Genomic DNA, 18936 nt, shown 5'->3' with positions numbered 1-18936 from the left:
AGAAAACAGCTATTTTAAATTGTAATAATATTTCACAATATTACTGTTTTTACTTTGGATCAAATAAATGCAACCTTGGTGAGCAGAAGAGATTCTTTTAAAAAAAATGTTTGTATATAATGCAATAGAAATTAACAGTAACTTTTAAGTACTATAAAATAACAGTTTACTGTTAGTTCATGCAGAAGTGAACAAGAGAACAGAACATTCTGATGATTAAATATTTAAAGATTGTTACATCAAGCACATTAACAGCAGCCCTGTATTCAGATCTGGAGAGGTTAAAAGTCAGGTTTGAGTGTTTACAGCAGAGGTTAGAAGCCGTATAAGGTGTCAGGAGCCACATCACTTCAGCATACAGCTGTAAACTGACCCACAATCCTTTCAACCACACACACACACACACACAGTCTCAGAGGAAGCTCTTCTCCAGATCCTGGGCTGAAATAGTCCTCAGAGGCGGCGGTCTGGACAGAGAGAGCGAGTGAAAGGGAGATGCACGCTGAGGAGGTGAAAGAGGAGGAGGGAGCGTGATTATTGAAGGAGTGTCAGACAGAGAGCCGTAACTCCGTCCTCCTTTCTCCATCCTCTGCTGCATCCATCCCTCCATCACATAACCAGAAAACACCGACGAGGACGAGCTGCTCAGATCCAGAGCGATATCTGACAGACAGAAGCAGAGCGAGTACAAAACCTTGTTATGTGTGTGATATATTATAGTTTCATGAATCTATCTGGAGCTAAAAGAATAAGCACACAACTTTTATGTGAAATAATCATTTTCAAATTGGATTAAACATTTTATTAGGCCATGTAATACAGAATGAATTAAAAGTACATTTATTATAGTTAATAATCACTTAAAGTCCATGTAAAGTGATATTAAAATGCGTTCCGAGTTTGTCACACAACAGACAAATGTGTTATTAACCACCCAGCCAAATTTGAATGATAAAAAAAAACGGCAAGTAACTAAAATAAGTTATTAAAATCTTTCAAAAATAAGCAGGACTCTCTGCTCTCAAACGCTGGGGGCGTGTCCGCTGTAGGTGCTTTCTTTAAGCATTTAATGCAATGCATTCTGGGATTGTGAGGGATGAATGCTGCTGTTTATTTAGCGAGTACCTGATTCATGCAGCTGAGTGTGTGAGTAAATGTTTTTGGTGTAGAACTGGTTGTAGATGCAGTAAACCACAGCCATCAGCATCAGTGTTCCTACAGCAGCAGCGATGAACACACCCAGCTTATTATTGTTCTTCATCATATGAACATCTGTCAGTGTAAAACAAACACACAAAGGCCACAGGTCAGTAAAGCTTACAATGACATTTATCATAGGAACAGCATCTATATTGTAGCATGTTTTGGTAGACAAAAACAATAAATATTATTATTTTTTTTTTAAATGAATCATTTTAAAATAAAATACTATATAAATATATATATAAAATGGAAAGAGGATAAATGTTAATAATAAAATAAATAAAAAATCTTCATCTCAATCCAACAAGTCTTAAAATAAATATATCATAGGAACAGCAACTAGGAAAAGCTCAATCAAAAATAATATAAAATAAAATCAATTAAAATGAAAAATAAATCATCTTAAAAAAATTAAATATATATATACACACACACAGTGCTCGAATTGAACCAAGTCTTATGGGGGGTCCCCACCATCAGACTTTTTTTTTGGTGGGGGTTAGTCTCTCAATATACAATTTATACAAAATAAACAATATATTTGATCATAATATGCATAACTATATACTATTTAATGTTGCATAGCAAAGAGAGATAAGCTACTATTCTTCTTTTAAATGGCTTACTCCAAGTAATACTGGATTTAGAGGGTGACAAAGCAGCAGACCCAAAAGGGCAACTATGGCAAATATACCAGGGGACTACATATAAGGCACTTGAAGATCCGTAAAAGCATGTGACATAAAAATACATTGAAATTTCTCAAAAACTGTAGAAAATATTCAGATGGCTTTCAGACACACTGAATGGTATTCAAATTCAGCAGTGGCACAGGAATAATTATTTCATAATGTTTCAGAAAGCAGTGATAAAGGAGCAGTCAGTAACTTCAAATGGACCTGTTTAAGGACCTTTTTATTGCTTAAACAGTAGCAAAAGGATGGAAAACTGTTATCAGGCTGTAATGATACTATAGAGATGAGATTAAGTATTATTCAAAGAGTGCAAGACAACTGGGCAAACAGGATATAGTCTTTATAATAGTTTATAAGTTTAACTTAGGCATGTCCAGGAGTCAAAAGTCAACACAAATAATAACAAATTTGTTAAATGTGAGCCTAAATCATCACAATTAAAAGAACAAAAGACTTAAACTACTTCAGTCTGTGTGCACTGAATTTATTTATTACACGAGTTTCACAATTTGAGTTGAATAACTGAAATAAATAAATAAACTTTTCCACGACATTCTAATTTATTGAGATGCACCTATATATATATTTATTTTTTTTTATTTTTTTTAAAGTAAAAACATTAATATTGTGAGAATGTGAAACAGCTGTTTTCTATATTTGTCTATTTTCACATCATGATCATGATCCTTCAGAAATCATTTTAATATGCTGATTTGCTGCTCAAACATTTCTTATTATTATCAATGTTGAAACCAGTTGTGTACAAACGGTTTTCAGGATTCTTTGATGAGTAGAAAGTTCAAAAGAACAGCATTTATCTTAAATATAATCTTTTGTAACATTTTAAATCTTTACTGTCACTTTTGATCAATTTATGCATCCTTTCTGAATAAAAGTATTAATTTATTTAATTTATTTCCACCCAAAAACCCCAAACTTTTGAACGATAGTGTATAATGTTACAAATTATATCTATTTCAGATAAATGTTGTTCTTTTGAACTTTCTATTCATCACAGAATCCAGAAAAAGAAATTGTACATAACTGTTTTCAACATTGATAATAATCATAAATGTTTCTGGAGCAGCAAATCAGCATATTAGAATGATTTCTGAAGATCGTGTGTGTTACGTTCCCTTTTATTCTAGGGGTGACGGGGAAGTAGCATATACCATTAAAGGTGTATGAAAGCGTAAGAGAGAGAGAGTGTTGGCTTTATCTGCAATCACAGCACTCACACACAAGGAAACTCTTCAAGAATTCATTTACAAAGTAGTGTCTCTGGTAAAGCAGTAAAAAAAAAAAAAAAACAGAAGTAAACAGTACAGGCACTGAAGACTGGAGTAATGATGCTGAAAATTGTTTACTATTGTATTATTATTATTTTAAATTGTAATAATATTTCATGATATTAGTGTTTTTACTGTATTTTGGATCAAATCAATGGAGGCTTGGTGAACAGAAATGACTTTTGAACAGTAGTGTACGTTCAACGATTTCAGTGCAGTTTACATAGTTACGTCCAGTAGGTGGCGGCGTGGACTGTTATGAGTGAGTCTGTCAGTCAGCAGACTATTCAACCATTTCTGTCCAAAAGTCTGCTTTATTCAGGAAATTACTATGGCTATCAATATGTCAATCATAGCTATTTCAAGAGTGAATCCCGCATTTATATGCCGATGTAATTCCCGAAACTTTGCAGCGTGTATGTGGCCATTGGTCTTAGCAGCATGAAAAACAAGTTTTATACAATTCTGAATGGATTATATATAGCACAGAAACCGCACAACGAGCACTCCCTTTATAATTACTAAAAAGCTGTCACTCATCTTCATCGAGATCTCTAGCACCCCAGAACCAGGCCTAATAATAATTTATGCAAGGAATACAAAAGACATGGAGTTGATAAATATAGTGGAAAGATATAGAGAGAAAATTACCCCTCAAAAAATTCAGTAAGAAGCTTCCTCTTCCCGACTGCGAGTGGAGGTTTGTTATTCTGCATTTTTTTAGCTGAAGTTAGCTTGACGGAGCGGCGCCAATCAAGCAGTCATGTCAACTATGTCCTGCGCTTAGCGGTCTTTAGATGTGGGCGGGGCGTTTGAAATTTAAAGAGACATGACAACTAGTCCATAAACAAACTTAATATAAATTATTTTAAATAATTCACGAAATTTAATTTACCATATCCATTGCTTGAATTTAATAACATTTGTCATTATCATTTTTACTCAAATAAAAATGTCTGAGGGACCCCCCTAAGTCTATTTTTTACTTCTTATGGGGGGTCCCTAATGCCTTATGGGGGGTCCCGGATCCCCCCAGCCCCCCTTCAATTCGAGCAGTGCACACACATACACAAACGTAAAGAAACTAGTGATAAATATTACTAATAAAAAATTTTAACCCAAAAAACCCAACAAGTCTTAAAATAAACAGTACCTATGGTAGGAATAGCTAAAAATAAAATAAAATAAATAAAAATACTGAAATAAACTACTAATAAAATAAAAAAATATATTAAAAAGAAATTTAAAAATGAACTGAACAGGACTAAACAGAAATGAACAACAGAAAACACCAGAGAAGAGAAAATAGTTGGCATCAAAATCAACTGTAAGGAAAAACACACATCAGAGGACTGACGTGTGTGTGTGTGTGTGTGTGTGTGTGTGTGTGTGTGTGTGTGTGTGTGTGTGTGTGTGTGTGTGTGTGTGTGTGTCTTACAGGTCTGTTTGAGTGTGACACGGTCGTGCTGATCAGAGGTCAGTTCAGTTTCTTCTGCTGGGTCAGTGTTGATCGGATTCTGTCCCAAACACACACTTACACACACCACTAACAGCGTCCACTTCAACATACTACATACACACAGAGAGAGAGAATCATTACAACAAACAAACGTGTAAGAATAACTGGTCCTAACACACATGATCATGATCCAGCAGGCTCTCAGTGTCCTCTCGTGGCTGTGAACCGAACTGCACTCATCTTTTCATCATCATCATCCTCCTCCGAGACTCATTTTCCCCTGCTTCCTTTCTTTCAGTAGCGCACATAATGACTTGGAAATACATGATTATTTACTACCAGTGTTGTTATTGTCAACTAAAACTCAAACTAGCTTAAGGTATAAACTAGTAAAACTTAAATATTTATAAAATGAAATAAAATGAAATTATAAAATATAATATTAGATGAAAACATAGATTTAATTTTGACATATCAGCAGACAACACCTCCCCATTCAACTACCCCAACATTCACAATTATGACTTTTCTTTATTTATAGCTATGGTAGCTAACATACATGCTTTTTTATGTTGGCATATTAATCAGACAATAAAAGACCATTTAGATTATGTAAACCAACAACATTACAGCAGCAGTTTTAAATATGTTTAATCAAGTCACCTTTATTTATAGCGCTTTTAACAATGAAAATTGTCAAAGCAACTGCACAATATCAAACAAGGAATATAGTGTCATTTTAGCCTGTTTGACTACTCAGAAGAGAATATAGCCAAATATAACTTCATTAATTTGTGTTCCCTGCTAGTTCAGTTTCACATACATATCTGGCTCCAACCCTCTTTTTTCTTTATTGTTGATCTAGACAAGTACATGGAAACCATCCAAAGATCTGTTTATCGCAATCAAATTTCTATATTCATCCTATGTGTCCTCTTGAGGCGTACATCTACTTTTTTTGTTAACCTGGCGACACATCTCTTCTGAATATTAACCATATTTTTACTACACAAAAAACATGGTAGCCACAAATTAACCATGGTTTTGCTACACTAACCCTAGTTTAACCATGGTATTTGTAGTAAAAGTGTAAAGATTAGCAAAGGAGCACTTCAAAACAGTGAATCATTTTGCCCCGCGATGGTTTCCTAGCGTATTAACTTCTCAGGTAGCTTTTATCAGTGGTATGACATATTTCAGATGCAGCCGAAACAACAACAGTGTTTACATGCGTTTAATTATTATTCCCTACTAAATTCTATGCCCTTGGTGTCATGTGACCTTATATTTAGAAAGGGCCCATCATATACAGATGCCTGTGATTGAGATGAACATGAGAAAAGTGCAGTGAATGTTTTTAATTTAAAAAAAGATGCATGTCAAAAAATAATCTGCAAGGCAGTAAAATAAAGAGATTTGGGGTCAAATTTAAATATATGTACCAAAATACAAAAAAAGTCAAACATTTTCAGTATAACATTTTCCTGGGTAGTTTAAGAATTATGCACACAACTTGTGTCATTTATGTTATAGACAAGTTGAAATCGGACCAAAATATGGACTAAATATCACAAATAGGCCAAACGCATTATCTGTTGATATGAAATTTACATTAAGACAAGAAACAATCAGTTCTTGATCATATCTGGATCATATGCAGACCAAAGCATGTTGGTGATATTATTTATTTAGTCATTTTATCCAAAGCGACTTACAAATGAGAAATAAATTACGAATAATCAAACTGGTGCATTGAGAATCGCTGTGAATCAGAGCATTTCTCATGTTGACATTTTGAATAATTGGATAATAAATACATGACACTTCAGGGTTGAACACAAGACCGAGAGCTCAGGTACAACAAACTAAAGATTCTGCAAATCATTCGGATTTAAACATTTTCCCACATACCTGATCTCCGTTTCTAGGAAGTTTTCTCCTCTGGTGATTTATGTCTTTCAGCTGCACTGAGCATCACTTTGTTTGTGGATGGTCTCTTTCCAGGGTGGAGCTCCACACCATGACAACCGGAGTCCCAGGACCATTAGCTCCCACACGTGACAACAGCACAGAACAGCTAGAGAGCACTGCAGAATTAGGACTTTAAATCATCTAAAAAAAAAAAAATTAAAAAAAGGAAAGCAAATAAACTATACACACACATTTCAAATTGAAATTTTACATTTAAAGGAAAAAAAAAAAATATTTAATTAAAATATTATTAATCAATCAATCAATGGAAATGTCCAATTGGGCAGATACACTCTTAATCTGGGTCTCTTAATAGAAATAAAGTCCATTTCACCCCAAAACTTTTTATTTTTAAATCACAAAATGTATCATTATTACCCAAGTTCTTTTTTCTTTTTTTGTACATTTCATTTTCAATAATGATTCATATAACTGTAAAATAAACATTTAAAGTATTTAAACTCTGAAGCAAATACCATGAGTGCTAAAGTTTTTGTTGTGTTTGTTTTTACAGGAAAACATTAATTCAAAAAATAAATAAATAAAATAAGCCAGATGTTTGCAACCCAAGAGATTCACCTTTATACAGAAAAAGAAAAAAAGTCATAGGGGTCACTTTTTTTTATTTTTTTTACAGAAACAGGATCATCATGAGGCAAACTGTCTGTCTGCACAGAATGAGCATCAAACAACATTCACACAAACTGAAGACCTCAGAATCATGTTTCTGACTGACAGCAAAAGGAGGAAATACTGGAAACATACTGTAGCGTGGAACATATACAACACAGACAATAAAATTACCCTTCAAGATCAAAGATGTCTCAAGTATTCTATACGAGGAATAGAGTTAAATGACATCATTTCATCATCTATATATTAGGAGTTCAAGCTACTGAACAAACACAGAAGAGCCATCAAACCCCTGTGAGAGGCAAAGATAACGACTTCACAATGACTATAAGCCATAAAATAACCTGGCCTGCGGGTCAGATGTTCATGTCCAAGACAGTGTTTGGAAAAATAAAAAAGGGGGGATATTTTACAAATAGCCACAAAAATAATTCTGTACAATATAAAATTAATAGTAAAAACTGTCAAATTGTTCTGAAAATGCTGCCTTGAAATACTTCATAAGAAATCCCGACTTTAAGCATGTTTAAAACTTTTTTTCTTTTTTTTATTAAACGATGGCTGTAGTTGGTGCTCAAAAAATAAGAACATAGAATGTTACTGAAAATAAAGAAAGAAATGTCCATGTCATATTTGGCATAAACAATTAAATGTGTTTTAAAGACTATTAAGATGAAATATGACCCAGACATTTCTGTTCGGAAAATACACCGCTTTCCATGATGTAGATCTGAAACTGATTAAATAATCAGTTATGGGTGATTATTTAATATTTAATGGTTCTTTTGAACACACAATGCACCTTTTTATACTCACTTAAACGACACTAAACAAAGAACACATCAGAATGGACCAACATTAACCCTTTGATGCTATAGTAGCCATTACCTAGTAGTTATTATACAGTTTGACCCTTACACAAGTCAAACCAGCTCCTCTTGATGTGTCAATGTGTTTTTATTTATGACAACAAAATATTGATGCACCAAGCAAACTAAATGACCATTTTGAAATAATTTTTTTTTTTTTACCTATGTGACAATTCACGCATCAAAGGGTTAATGACCTCAGCGGAGACGAAGCACTGGCTGCTTCTTTAGCATCGTAGAGTTCAAATAAGACCGACAGGTCAAACCCATCATCAACACCTTTATGCAAAACATGATATAAAAACCTCGTCAGATCACTAAATCAGCAGGACCGTCAGTTACCAAATGATTAGACCGTTGTAACTAGGGATGGGTATCGTTTACATTTTATCGATACTGATACTGCTTATCAATACCGGTACTTATTGATACTGTTATCGATACCATTTGGTGCAAAAAGATATGTGAAAAAATACTGCTGAATTTTAGCAACTGTATTAAAGTTCTTCAGTCAGGAGCAGGGAGTTATTTTTCTCTTTTATTAACATTAAATGAATAGTTCATCCAAAAATTAAAATTGTCATTTACTCACTCTCAAGAGGTTTAAACCTGAATGAGTTTCTTTCTTCTGTTGAACAAGTTATTTTGAAGAATGTGGGAAACCAAACAGCTGCTGGTTCCCAATGACTTCCATATTTGTCTTTTTTTTCCTATTAAAATCAGTGGGGACCAGCAAATGTTTGGTTACCCTCATTCTTCAAAATGTCTTCTTTTGTGTTCAGCACAAGTCAGAAATTAATACATGTTTGGTACAAAATGAGAGTGAGTAAATAATGACAATGTAATTTTTAGGTGAACTATCCCTTTAATGACAATCGGCAGCATGTTTAGTTCTGTCCCTTTAAGAGCTGCACGCATCTGTTTCTCTCTCAACTGTTTACTTTCACTTTAGACATAACTGTTTTTATATGTAAACCTTGTGTGTTTTTGACAGTATTAGTGCAATCAGACGATAATTAAGGTCAGGTGCTGTTTGACCAGCCTTTTAGTGTACGCACGCTTCAAGTGTGCGCGCTCTGAATGAAATATTTAACCAGCAAGGCTTTAAATTACACAAAAATAATGTAGTTTTGTGATTGCAAATAAGTGCAGTGTCTCGTGAATGTAACTCTACCACTGAATAACATTTGATGTGAATGTGCCACGTGAGTTGTGATATTGCAGCGCATTGCTTGAGGTAACGTTAGATGTTGAGTTGTGTTTATAAATGTTTCATTATATTACTGGTGTTGCCTCCTTTGTTCACTATTACACTACTGCATCCGACACTGGTGTCGCTTAGTTTTTTAGCATGAGACCACACTTTCGAACGATTCATTCTTGCCGCCACTGATTGCACGCAAACACACACCGCACATGCACATGGATGTCACACGCACGTCGAGCAAACATCGACCACATCAATCAATGAAGGAAAATGACAAGCAGCAGCTTCTAATTCGTCATTAACATTGAAGTATACGGAGATAAATCAACACAAGCATCAATAACAGTATCGTTTGTCCTGAAGCTTATCGGTCGTCTGTTATTACGTACCGGTTCTCAGTACCCATCCCTGGTTGTAACAGGTAACTGTAATGTTGCATTGTTGTTCAACGTTCACCTGGACCCACAAACGCAGGTATGGCTCAGCCGTACCATTATTACACTGTTATTAAAGCCACAGTTCACTCGAAAAAGGAAATGGTCAACAAAGCTTTTATTACAGCCGCATATAACAGCTGTTTTCACACGTAACAGGTTTAAACGGGGAGTTTTGAGAGGCCAAGATTTTCACAAAGGCTTGGAATATAATGCAAAATTCATTCTGGAGCTCAACAGACGTCAATGACTGTTATATATGGAAAAGAGCAGCCGGCACTAGCGGCTAAATAACTCCAGATGACTATCCGTGATGTTTAGAATGAAGTTGATGACCATTTTCTTTTTTTGGGATGAACTAACACTTTAAAAACAGTTATTTTAGTTCCTGTATGCACAGATACAAATGATTGTTACCAACAGCAAAGCATGCTAATAACATGGTCTTGATTTAAATAGATTTGTGCCGTAGTTTCTTCTTATAACACACTTTCAAAGTGGCCATTCTGCAAATGAGTGTCTTGGTTTTCCAGAAGCAAAGGGGGAAATGAACTGGGATCCCCTCCTGAGGGCGGTAACGTTTCGAGAGGGGTCAGGTCTGTGTCTGTGGAGGCACACGGCATGTATCCCGCCTCAGCATCTGCCGGAGACTGGCCGAGCCGTTCCAGGAGGAGGAAATGTATGTATCCGATAGGAATAGGAAGAAATGCGACAGCGATGAGCATGATCAGGACAGCAAGAGCCCAGCCTGGATAAGGCAGCACTTCCTTAGACGCCTGGGAGAAAAGGTTGGAAATAAGTATATACTGTAAATAATGTTAAGTAACCCTGTAAAATTAAAAAAATAAAAATGTATTCAGTTTACTCCATTTTATTTAGTGGTTCAAACTGAACAAAAACATGCAATTTGGTGCAGTTGCAGATATTTTTATGGCCAAAAATTAAGATGAAATTTGATAGCTTGTAAAGTAAATGAATCTTTATAACAGACTATTTATAACAGACCGCAGACCACATAAAATTCTATAAATGTCAGTCATTAATCTGCCAATAATATGTCTTGATAAGATGAGATTTAAATGATCCAAACATATAATGCAATGCAATCCAATGATGATCAAGAGATGAACAAATAAACCTTTCTATAAAGATGTGAGATGTTTTGGAGGCTTGGGAAGATCATTCCTCCACTGAGGAACAGTGAAAGTAAAGCTTCTGGAAAAAAACATTCCTTAAAAAGGAATGATGATCAGATTTGAGATGCACTGATTTTTCTTAAAACAAACAAAAAAAATAATTATAATAATTCATGGAGAATCAAGTAAAGCCAAGCTGATTCAGTCCAGGAAGCGTTCATCTGGAAATATTAAAGTTATTCAGACGTTTACTTCATAAAATCATTAGATTTGACAGCAAAAAGATACGTGGAGCACAAGCTGAAGGTGGATATTTGTACAATTATAGTAAAAGGACTTTTACATGCTTAAAGTCTAAACTATCAATCAGACCACAGAAGGCTTGTAGTGGATTGTGTGCAACAGGTAATCAGCGATGCTTTCATCGTGTTGATCCTTTAGAGGCCTCAGTGGAGAGCACGAAATGATGATCATTTTTGCCAATCACAGTCATATCTGTGAGCGTGTGAACACAGCAATGTTGATGGCTCAACAGCGCTCAAATTGTTTTTACATTTCAGTACCGGCTGGTACCAAAGTCGGTACTTTTGAAAGCACTACATGATACAGTAGGCTTTATAGGGTTGAAGTTTAAAGTAAAGGTGTGTTTGTAAGAGCACACATGATTTGACCTTTTCTCTGTTCCAGGCAATGTACGTGGGACGCTCCAAGATCATCTTTAGCAGACTGGCCCCCAAGAGCCCCAGCATAGCAGCCGGACACACGTACTTCCAGAGGTACTTGTACACCACAGGAACTGGCCGATCCAACATCCGCTTCAGGTCCTCCAAAAACCTGCATTGAAAATACATCACGTATACATCACGCACTTCAAACCACAAATAAAGTCACTTCTGCTTGAACTCAGAGAGTTTGTGATACCTGTCTGCTCCATAAACCCAGGCCACGCTGAAGGTCTGGAAGATGACGACGATGATGAGGGGAAGTGTGGCAGAATAGTCATCAAACATTGTCACAAAATAGTTTCCACAGCGCTGAGTGAACAAGAGACCGATCAGAAAGCCCACCGCACAGCTGCATGCTGGGAGAGATGGGAAAAAGACTAAATGATCAGACAGACACACAAAACACAACAATACTGATTAAAACCAAGAGACAGTCAAAATCTAAACAAGATAAAAAAAAAAAAAAAAAAACAAGTGTTACCTGTAAAGAGGAATTTGTGGTTACGAAGGGTCTTAAAGGTGTCCGTCAGCGGGGTCAGTATTCCTGCCATGGTGCCGAACATGGTGGACAAACCCAGATTGAGCAGCATGAGGAAGAACAGCGCCGACCAGAACGGACTCCCGGGAAACAACGTCATGGCTTCAGTGAACGCTATGAACGCTAGACCGGTTCCCTCCACACCCTGAGAGAGAGAGAAGATTGCAAACTTTAACTTAAACATTCATCTGAGTCACTCCTAACCAAAGAAATACTGTAGAATTGAGCAGAACTACAGATTTATTCATTGCCATGACTTTTCTTAGACCTAGCAATAACATTCCAATAACGCCCTAGCAACCTCTCAAAACATTCCAATGATTCCCTAGCAACCACCCGAAACATTCTAATAACCTAGCAACCATTCAAAAAGAAAGTGATGTCCCAGCAACCACCCAAAATATTTCAGCAATAGCCTAGCAACCACCCAAAGATCAAGCAACGTAATTGCATAAAAAAGTGTGCACCACTCGTGTTTTGTTCTGAAAAGATAAAACATCTAGTTGTGTTCTGTACCTGTTTCAGCTCCTCCTCCAGGCTGCAGGCGGTGATGTTGTAACTGGAGATACTCAGCTGCTGGCCCTGGGTCCTGTACCAGTGCTCATACTCATTCAATGTCATGGTCTCCACATCTGACGCATTGATCGCTTCAAACACGGCCTTCATGTTACTGCAACATACACAAACACACAGACAAACAGCTAAGCATCTTAAAGCTTCAGTAAAATATACTTGAGGCATTATAATGCATTTTAAGATCAAACATTCACAAGCCATTTGTGTCTGAGCTACATACTGACCGTTTAACACACTCTGTGGCGATGGTTTTGGCTCTGAAGCCCAGCACGGCAAACACCACCAGCGTGGCCAGAACAGACGTCATGAAGTTGACTCCAGACACGGTGAACGCGTCTCGATGGCAGTTGTTGTTCCGCGGGTTGTAGGAAGAGTACGCGATCACAGAACCAAAACCCAAACCCAGAGCGAAGAACACCTGAGTCGCCGCCTGACGCCACACCTGAACATCAGCCCAGATCTCCAGCTGAGAGAAATCAACCACATCAAACATTTACTTTTGAGAAACTGAATGGCTTCAGAATTACACTAAACCTCACATGATAATATATGACGAAAAAGCAGAAATTGTTCATTTTAAGCAGCGTTGTTATTGTTAAATAAAACTATTAAAAACTGTTATTGTTGACTGAATTAAAATAATAGGCTGTGTATATACTGGATGAAAAACTTAAAACTAAAATGTTGGCTTGTCAACTAATTTAAATGTTTGTCTTGAAATACTAAAACTGGAATAAAAATAATGAAAGCACATAATTACTAAAATAATATAAAAAGTTTAAAATATTTAAAAACTTCAAAATATTAATAACTGTTATATTACCATATAAATAATACTAAAAAACAACAACAGATTTATAGGTAAATAACACGACGACACATAGAGAAGGCACTGTTTTGGTGATTTTTTTAAGGACTATGGTAATCTTCAATATATAAATCTCCAACTCAAACACACAGTTTAGAGTTTGTTTACGTACCCTGGGGTAAAACATGAATTTAATGCCCTCAGACGCCCCGTCCAGTGTCAAGCCTCTGATCAAGAAACACAGCAGCACCACGTACGGAAACACAGAGGAGAAATACATCACCTACACACAACCGATACCGATTAATATCATCAATAATCAAATTACAACAAATTCATGACACAAACACAAACTCCAAGTACCTTGCCGGTCGATTTGATGCCCTTGTACATGGCCAGACAGACGATGACCCAAGCGGCCAGCAGACATCCAGTGATGATGGGGTTGAACTCTCCGGTTTCGTCAATGGAATCGGTGATATCCAGAGCTTTACGGTACCAGAAATACGCTGTGGGAGAGCTGGCGGCACATTCCTTCACTGAGAGTGAAAATAAAGAATGCATCTCCATGTAAAAAGTCAGATTTCTGGCATCAGTTCTTCATATCTAATCTCACAAGTGAAAACTATTGATTTTATAACAAACTCCTAATCCTTACCGGTGCGGTTCCCTTCTGTTGGACAGTTTTCCCAAGGTAGAGGATAATTGAAAGAACTTCCCAAGTAAAAAATACTCCAACCGATTATGACGTTATAATACAGAGCTACAAAGAAACACACCTGGGATATAAAAAGAGAACAGGAAAACAGTGTATTAAAGAGTAAACTAACATTGTGAAAATCAAGTTTTAATAGTGTTTACATGTCTATCTGTTGTTGTTCAAATGCTTAAAAGAAAAACCATATGCAAATTCATCAGTTGACACCATTCCTGAGCATTTTTTCTATAAAACTGCAGTTTATCACAGACAGTCTCAAAAATAAGATTTGAAACAGCTCCCGTTTCATGTAACAAATCCTGTCAAATTGCAAAGCGGGGCTTTTCATATCATTATCAAAGTGTTTCTACATAAAAGATGTTGATTTATTATTAGAAGACAGCTGTCTGAGATTGCAAAGATTAGTAATACATTATTAGCTGAATGATAACAGTTAATCCAAAGGCTGATGATATCAATTACCATTAAGTGGTCAATGTTGTAGAGAGTGTCAAGTAGTAACTGATTACATGTAATCTAGATATTAAGTTAAACGCAACACTGACTTTGGTTTTTCACGTTTAATTCTGTAAATCTGCTTGAGTTAAGGCTATCCATCGCATAAAGTACTATATAAATAAATGTGACTGGACTCCACTGGAGCATCTACATCGCTGTAATCAGATGCGTTCTTAACTGCTGCTTTCTCACCGCTGTCGGTACTTGTGGTGAATATTTCGTTATTGAGAGAAAAGCACACAGCATATATTTATATATTCATTCAAACGCCGCTCAGCAGCTTCAGGTTCGGCTGAAATATTTGAGATATATTTATAAAAAATGTGTCACTTGTTATTGTTGAAGCTGTCGATAATGTTGACTAATCTAAAAGTATAAAAAAAAAAATAGTCACCTATATAGTTATCCATGTTAATAACTATAATTTTCATCATGTAATTTGTAATCAGTAATGGACTACAATTTGTAAGTAATCTACCCAGCACTGGAGAGCGATATATAAAATGCACAACCACAGGATTCCGGCACATTTAATGCTTTTTTATATTACCAGAAGCAATATAAATTAAAACTGTACAGTAGGAGTGTGCACTTTTCCAAACCCCTAAGACCTTCATTCATCTTTGGGACACAAAATAAGATATTTTTGATGAAATCGGAGCTCTGGGACGGGATGAGGAGAAGAATTGTTGAATAAATTTCGTTATTCTCAAGCTTCGTAAAATTATGGTTGAACCCCTGATGTCACATGGACTGTTTTACCGATGTCCTTACTGCATATCTGGGACTGGGAACATTACAGTTGCGTTGCAGGGTCTGAGAGCTCTCGGATTTCATCAAAAATATCTTAATTTGTGCTCCGAAGATGGTCTTACAGGTTTGGAACGACATGAGGGCGAGTAATTAATGACAGACTTTTCCTTTTTGAGTGAACTATCGCCGCATTTACAATTGCATAAATAATGCTATTAGACCATTTATACAATTAATACATTAGATTTTTTTTAAAAGGTACTTAAATATGACACTAAGGCTGTAAAGGTGTATAGTTACAATTAATCCATTTTAAGAAACGAAGAATAATTTTCACAGAAATCTTGTAATTTTGACAATAATATGACATTTAGAGATAAAATTATTAACTGAAGGGGGACTTCAATTGCATTATTGTAATAATTTTGTGCAGTCTGCCAAAAAAAATAAAAAAATATGCACCGGTGCAACTGACCAATAAAGCAAGATAATACTCACCACACAGCTGGAGTAGCCAATGCCAACAAGTTTTGGAGAAATGTGCCTCCAGACGCCGATGCTGCCCTGTCGGATGCTCTGACCCGCCGCCAGCTCCAGAAAAAACAACGGCAAACCGATCAGCACCATCAACAGCACATACAGCAAGATGAACGCTCCTGAAAGACACGAAACAATACAATTAAAAACAAACCTGGATATGGTTTGCATCCAATCAGATCGATCTCCTCCTCACTCACCTCCTCCGTTCTGGTGGCAGAGGTACGGGAACCTCCAAACGTTTCCCAATCCCACACTGAATCCCACCTGAGCGAGAAAATACTCCACTTTGCTGTCCCAGCCGTCTCGGGCCGTTTCAATTATGACCTCCTGCTCGAGCCCTAAACCCGGTTCAGCTTCATCCCGCTGGCCGTCCGCAGGCAACGGCGGCTTCTCTGACGTCATCTGAGAGAGAAACAGACACTCGTTTGCCCATTCAAACAAATCACACATAAAGCCACTGCGGATTTATCTTCGTCATAAAAGATGCAGCTATAAAAATCAACCTCATCTTGCCAGTTCAGTCATAAAACTGCTCAAACACATGCTGCTTTGTGTCTGACGGCTATTCAAGTTCACTTCCGTTTGAGTAATCGGTCCAAACAAATGGAGTAAAAGCTAGAGGCAATCATGTGAACACGGTTTGTGAATTTCCAGTCATTCAAATGATTCGCTAATGAATAAATCAGACTGTTTTCACCAGATGATTGCTTATAATATGCAATGTGTGTGCATGTGTTTTAATTTGCATAATTATTAATATTTTAGCCATACAGGTTATTATACCAAGACAATGATGACATGCAATTAAAAAAAAAAAGCTTAATCTTGTTTCACAGAATGACATCTTTCAATTTATTGTTTATTTGAAAATGCTAATTACCCCAAACTTTACATCTTTATTCCTGTCTATATCATTTACAGAGGGATGTGTTCATATATAATTTGCTTGATTATATACAACATTTTATCCCCCCAAAATATTTTCTGAATTATGGAGTGACAAAATGAGATACCCCGAAACTTTTGACACTGTCAATAAAATTAAATAAGAATTTTGAAACCAACTTCATCCAGTGTTTAGATTTATGCACTAGAAATGTATGCAAATTAGCGCATATTTCATTAAATAATGCATCATTTGCATATTTAAACAACATTTTAGAAAGCTTGTAATACAAAAAATGTTTGCAATTATCAATGTAATCAATCAACTAGGTAAGGTGATAACTATTAGTTATTTGTTTTACCCTGTTCACCTGCAGTGTCTCGCCTTAATTCAACAATCTCGTGGTTAAGGATTAAAAACAGAACAATGTGAAAAATAGATGCACCAAAATGAGATCTGAGGCCACTTGTAAAAGAGTGTGAATGCAAAAATAACTCAAGTGAACAGACTCATATATCCTGACATCTGAATGTTTCACATCACCGTGTGCGCATGCGTACTGACAGCAGGAACCATCGTCAGTAAACTACCAGTTTATGCTCTAAAACGATTATTTAGAATAAAAAAAAAGTTTTTCAGTGCACGATAAAACAAAAGCTGTGAGATCTAACACTGCTGAACCAGTCAAAGAACGGCTAGTGCATCTCACATATGAAACAAAAATTAAATAATCACCAATATGCGTCCAAATTCGCATGTAAAACATTAAAGCTTACACACATATTAAATATAGGAATTAATAAATTCTCACCGATGCTGTGCTTCCCAAAGGCACGCGCACGTGTTAATGACTGCGCGCGCTATTGTCACCAGCTCACACGTGCGACTCAAATCCTCTTAATGATACAACTTTTCAAGTTCCCCAGATGATCCATATAAATACAGCTTACAGAAACAAGGATTTAAAGTACATAGCGACAAAGAAAAGCATTTATTTTCGCGCATTTTGCTTCCGCTTTGTGGATTCACGGAACCTCATTGGAACCTCATGCAACACCCTCTCCATAAAAAAAACCTTTTTATAAGGCCCCGCCCACTTACTGTTGCAAAAGTGTACAAATATTCAAGCTTTAGCCTAAAATATCACCTTATTATTTTCTAAACTTAAAAAAAAATTGAGTATAAAAATTTATAATGATAAAAACAGGTATAGGAAGAAATGCTCAACGTTACTGATGCATTAAATATATTGCATTATCCTTCGTTTCTTTTGTTTACCTTTGTTTTTCCTTGCAACGCATTCGAATCAGTTTACCATCAGTAGCTGCATTGTTTATTTATATTTTAGCATGATTCTGCATGCGGATAATTTCCTTCAGAAAGTTGATAAATGATGCAACTTCAGAGCAGAATGATGCTGCTGGTACTTTGCATCTTATTTCACTGTCAAAGTGACCCAACTGACCAAACTTTACTCTCATATATTGTAAATAAACCTAGTCAGGATTAATAATTGCCTTAGATTGTTCTTAATTAATTAAATAAAATTTTATTAATAAAAGATTAATTAAATAAAAGCAACATACAAACTACATAGACTTTATAATGCAAATTGAATATCATTTTAAAACTTTTTTGTATTATTAAAACCATGTAAATGTCATCTGACTTGATAAGTAAATCATAATAATTTGTCATAACCTACTTTTGTTATGTAGCAGATTCCTCTGTGATTGTCCTCTGAAGATCACACACTTATTTATCCAACACTTTTAAACACAGATGAAATGTCAGGACCCCAAAGACCAACAAAACAATAAAATACGTCGTGATTAAACGATCCATTTCATTTTAAAAAACAAGTGCTGCACCAAGGAGAAACTTCATTCCTATGGAGTTTATTTTGCCACGTTGAGTTACATTCAGCTGTCAATCACAAAGAACCGCCCAATCAGACCAAAACAGAGCAGCCAAGCCCCGCCCACAGTCTTGTGCTTA

The 18936-nt window shown here is 36.0% G+C and overlaps 1 protein-coding gene and 1 gene segment (V, D, J or C); both read right to left on the bottom strand.

The window, feature by feature from the left end:
• The window catches only part of LOC306863410 (Ig kappa chain V-III region MOPC 63-like), a 773265-nt gene that overhangs the window by 300620 nt on the left and 453709 nt on the right, over window positions 1-18936 (bottom strand).
• Window positions 7225-18873, bottom strand: LOC306863391 (sodium-dependent neutral amino acid transporter B(0)AT2-like). 2 transcript variants are annotated; one of them, XM_079406716.1, is made up of 12 exons: window positions 18644-18873; window positions 16250-16454; window positions 16011-16168; window positions 14202-14322; window positions 13907-14082; window positions 13716-13826; window positions 12960-13201; window positions 12676-12829; window positions 12103-12304; window positions 11818-11977; window positions 11568-11730; window positions 7225-10536 (listed from the first exon to the last, which is right to left on the bottom strand). In XM_079406716.1, exons 2-12 carry the CDS (start codon window positions 16452-16454, stop codon window positions 10240-10242), a joined length of 1989 nt encoding a protein of 662 aa, XP_079262842.1. In that variant the 5' UTR covers window positions 18644-18873; the 3' UTR covers window positions 7225-10239. The 2 variants fall into 2 exon arrangements, with proteins under 2 accessions (XP_079262842.1, XP_079262841.1); XM_079406715.1 differs by lacking the exon at window positions 18644-18873 and adding an exon at window positions 17750-18021.

Source organism: Barbus barbus (genome assembly GCF_936440315.1).
Source record: "Barbus barbus genome assembly, chromosome: 44".
NCBI classification, from domain to species: domain Eukaryota; kingdom Metazoa; phylum Chordata; class Actinopteri; order Cypriniformes; family Cyprinidae; genus Barbus; species Barbus barbus.
Note: the sequence above shows the minus strand (reverse complement) of the source record. Positions and strands in the feature narration are given on the sequence as shown.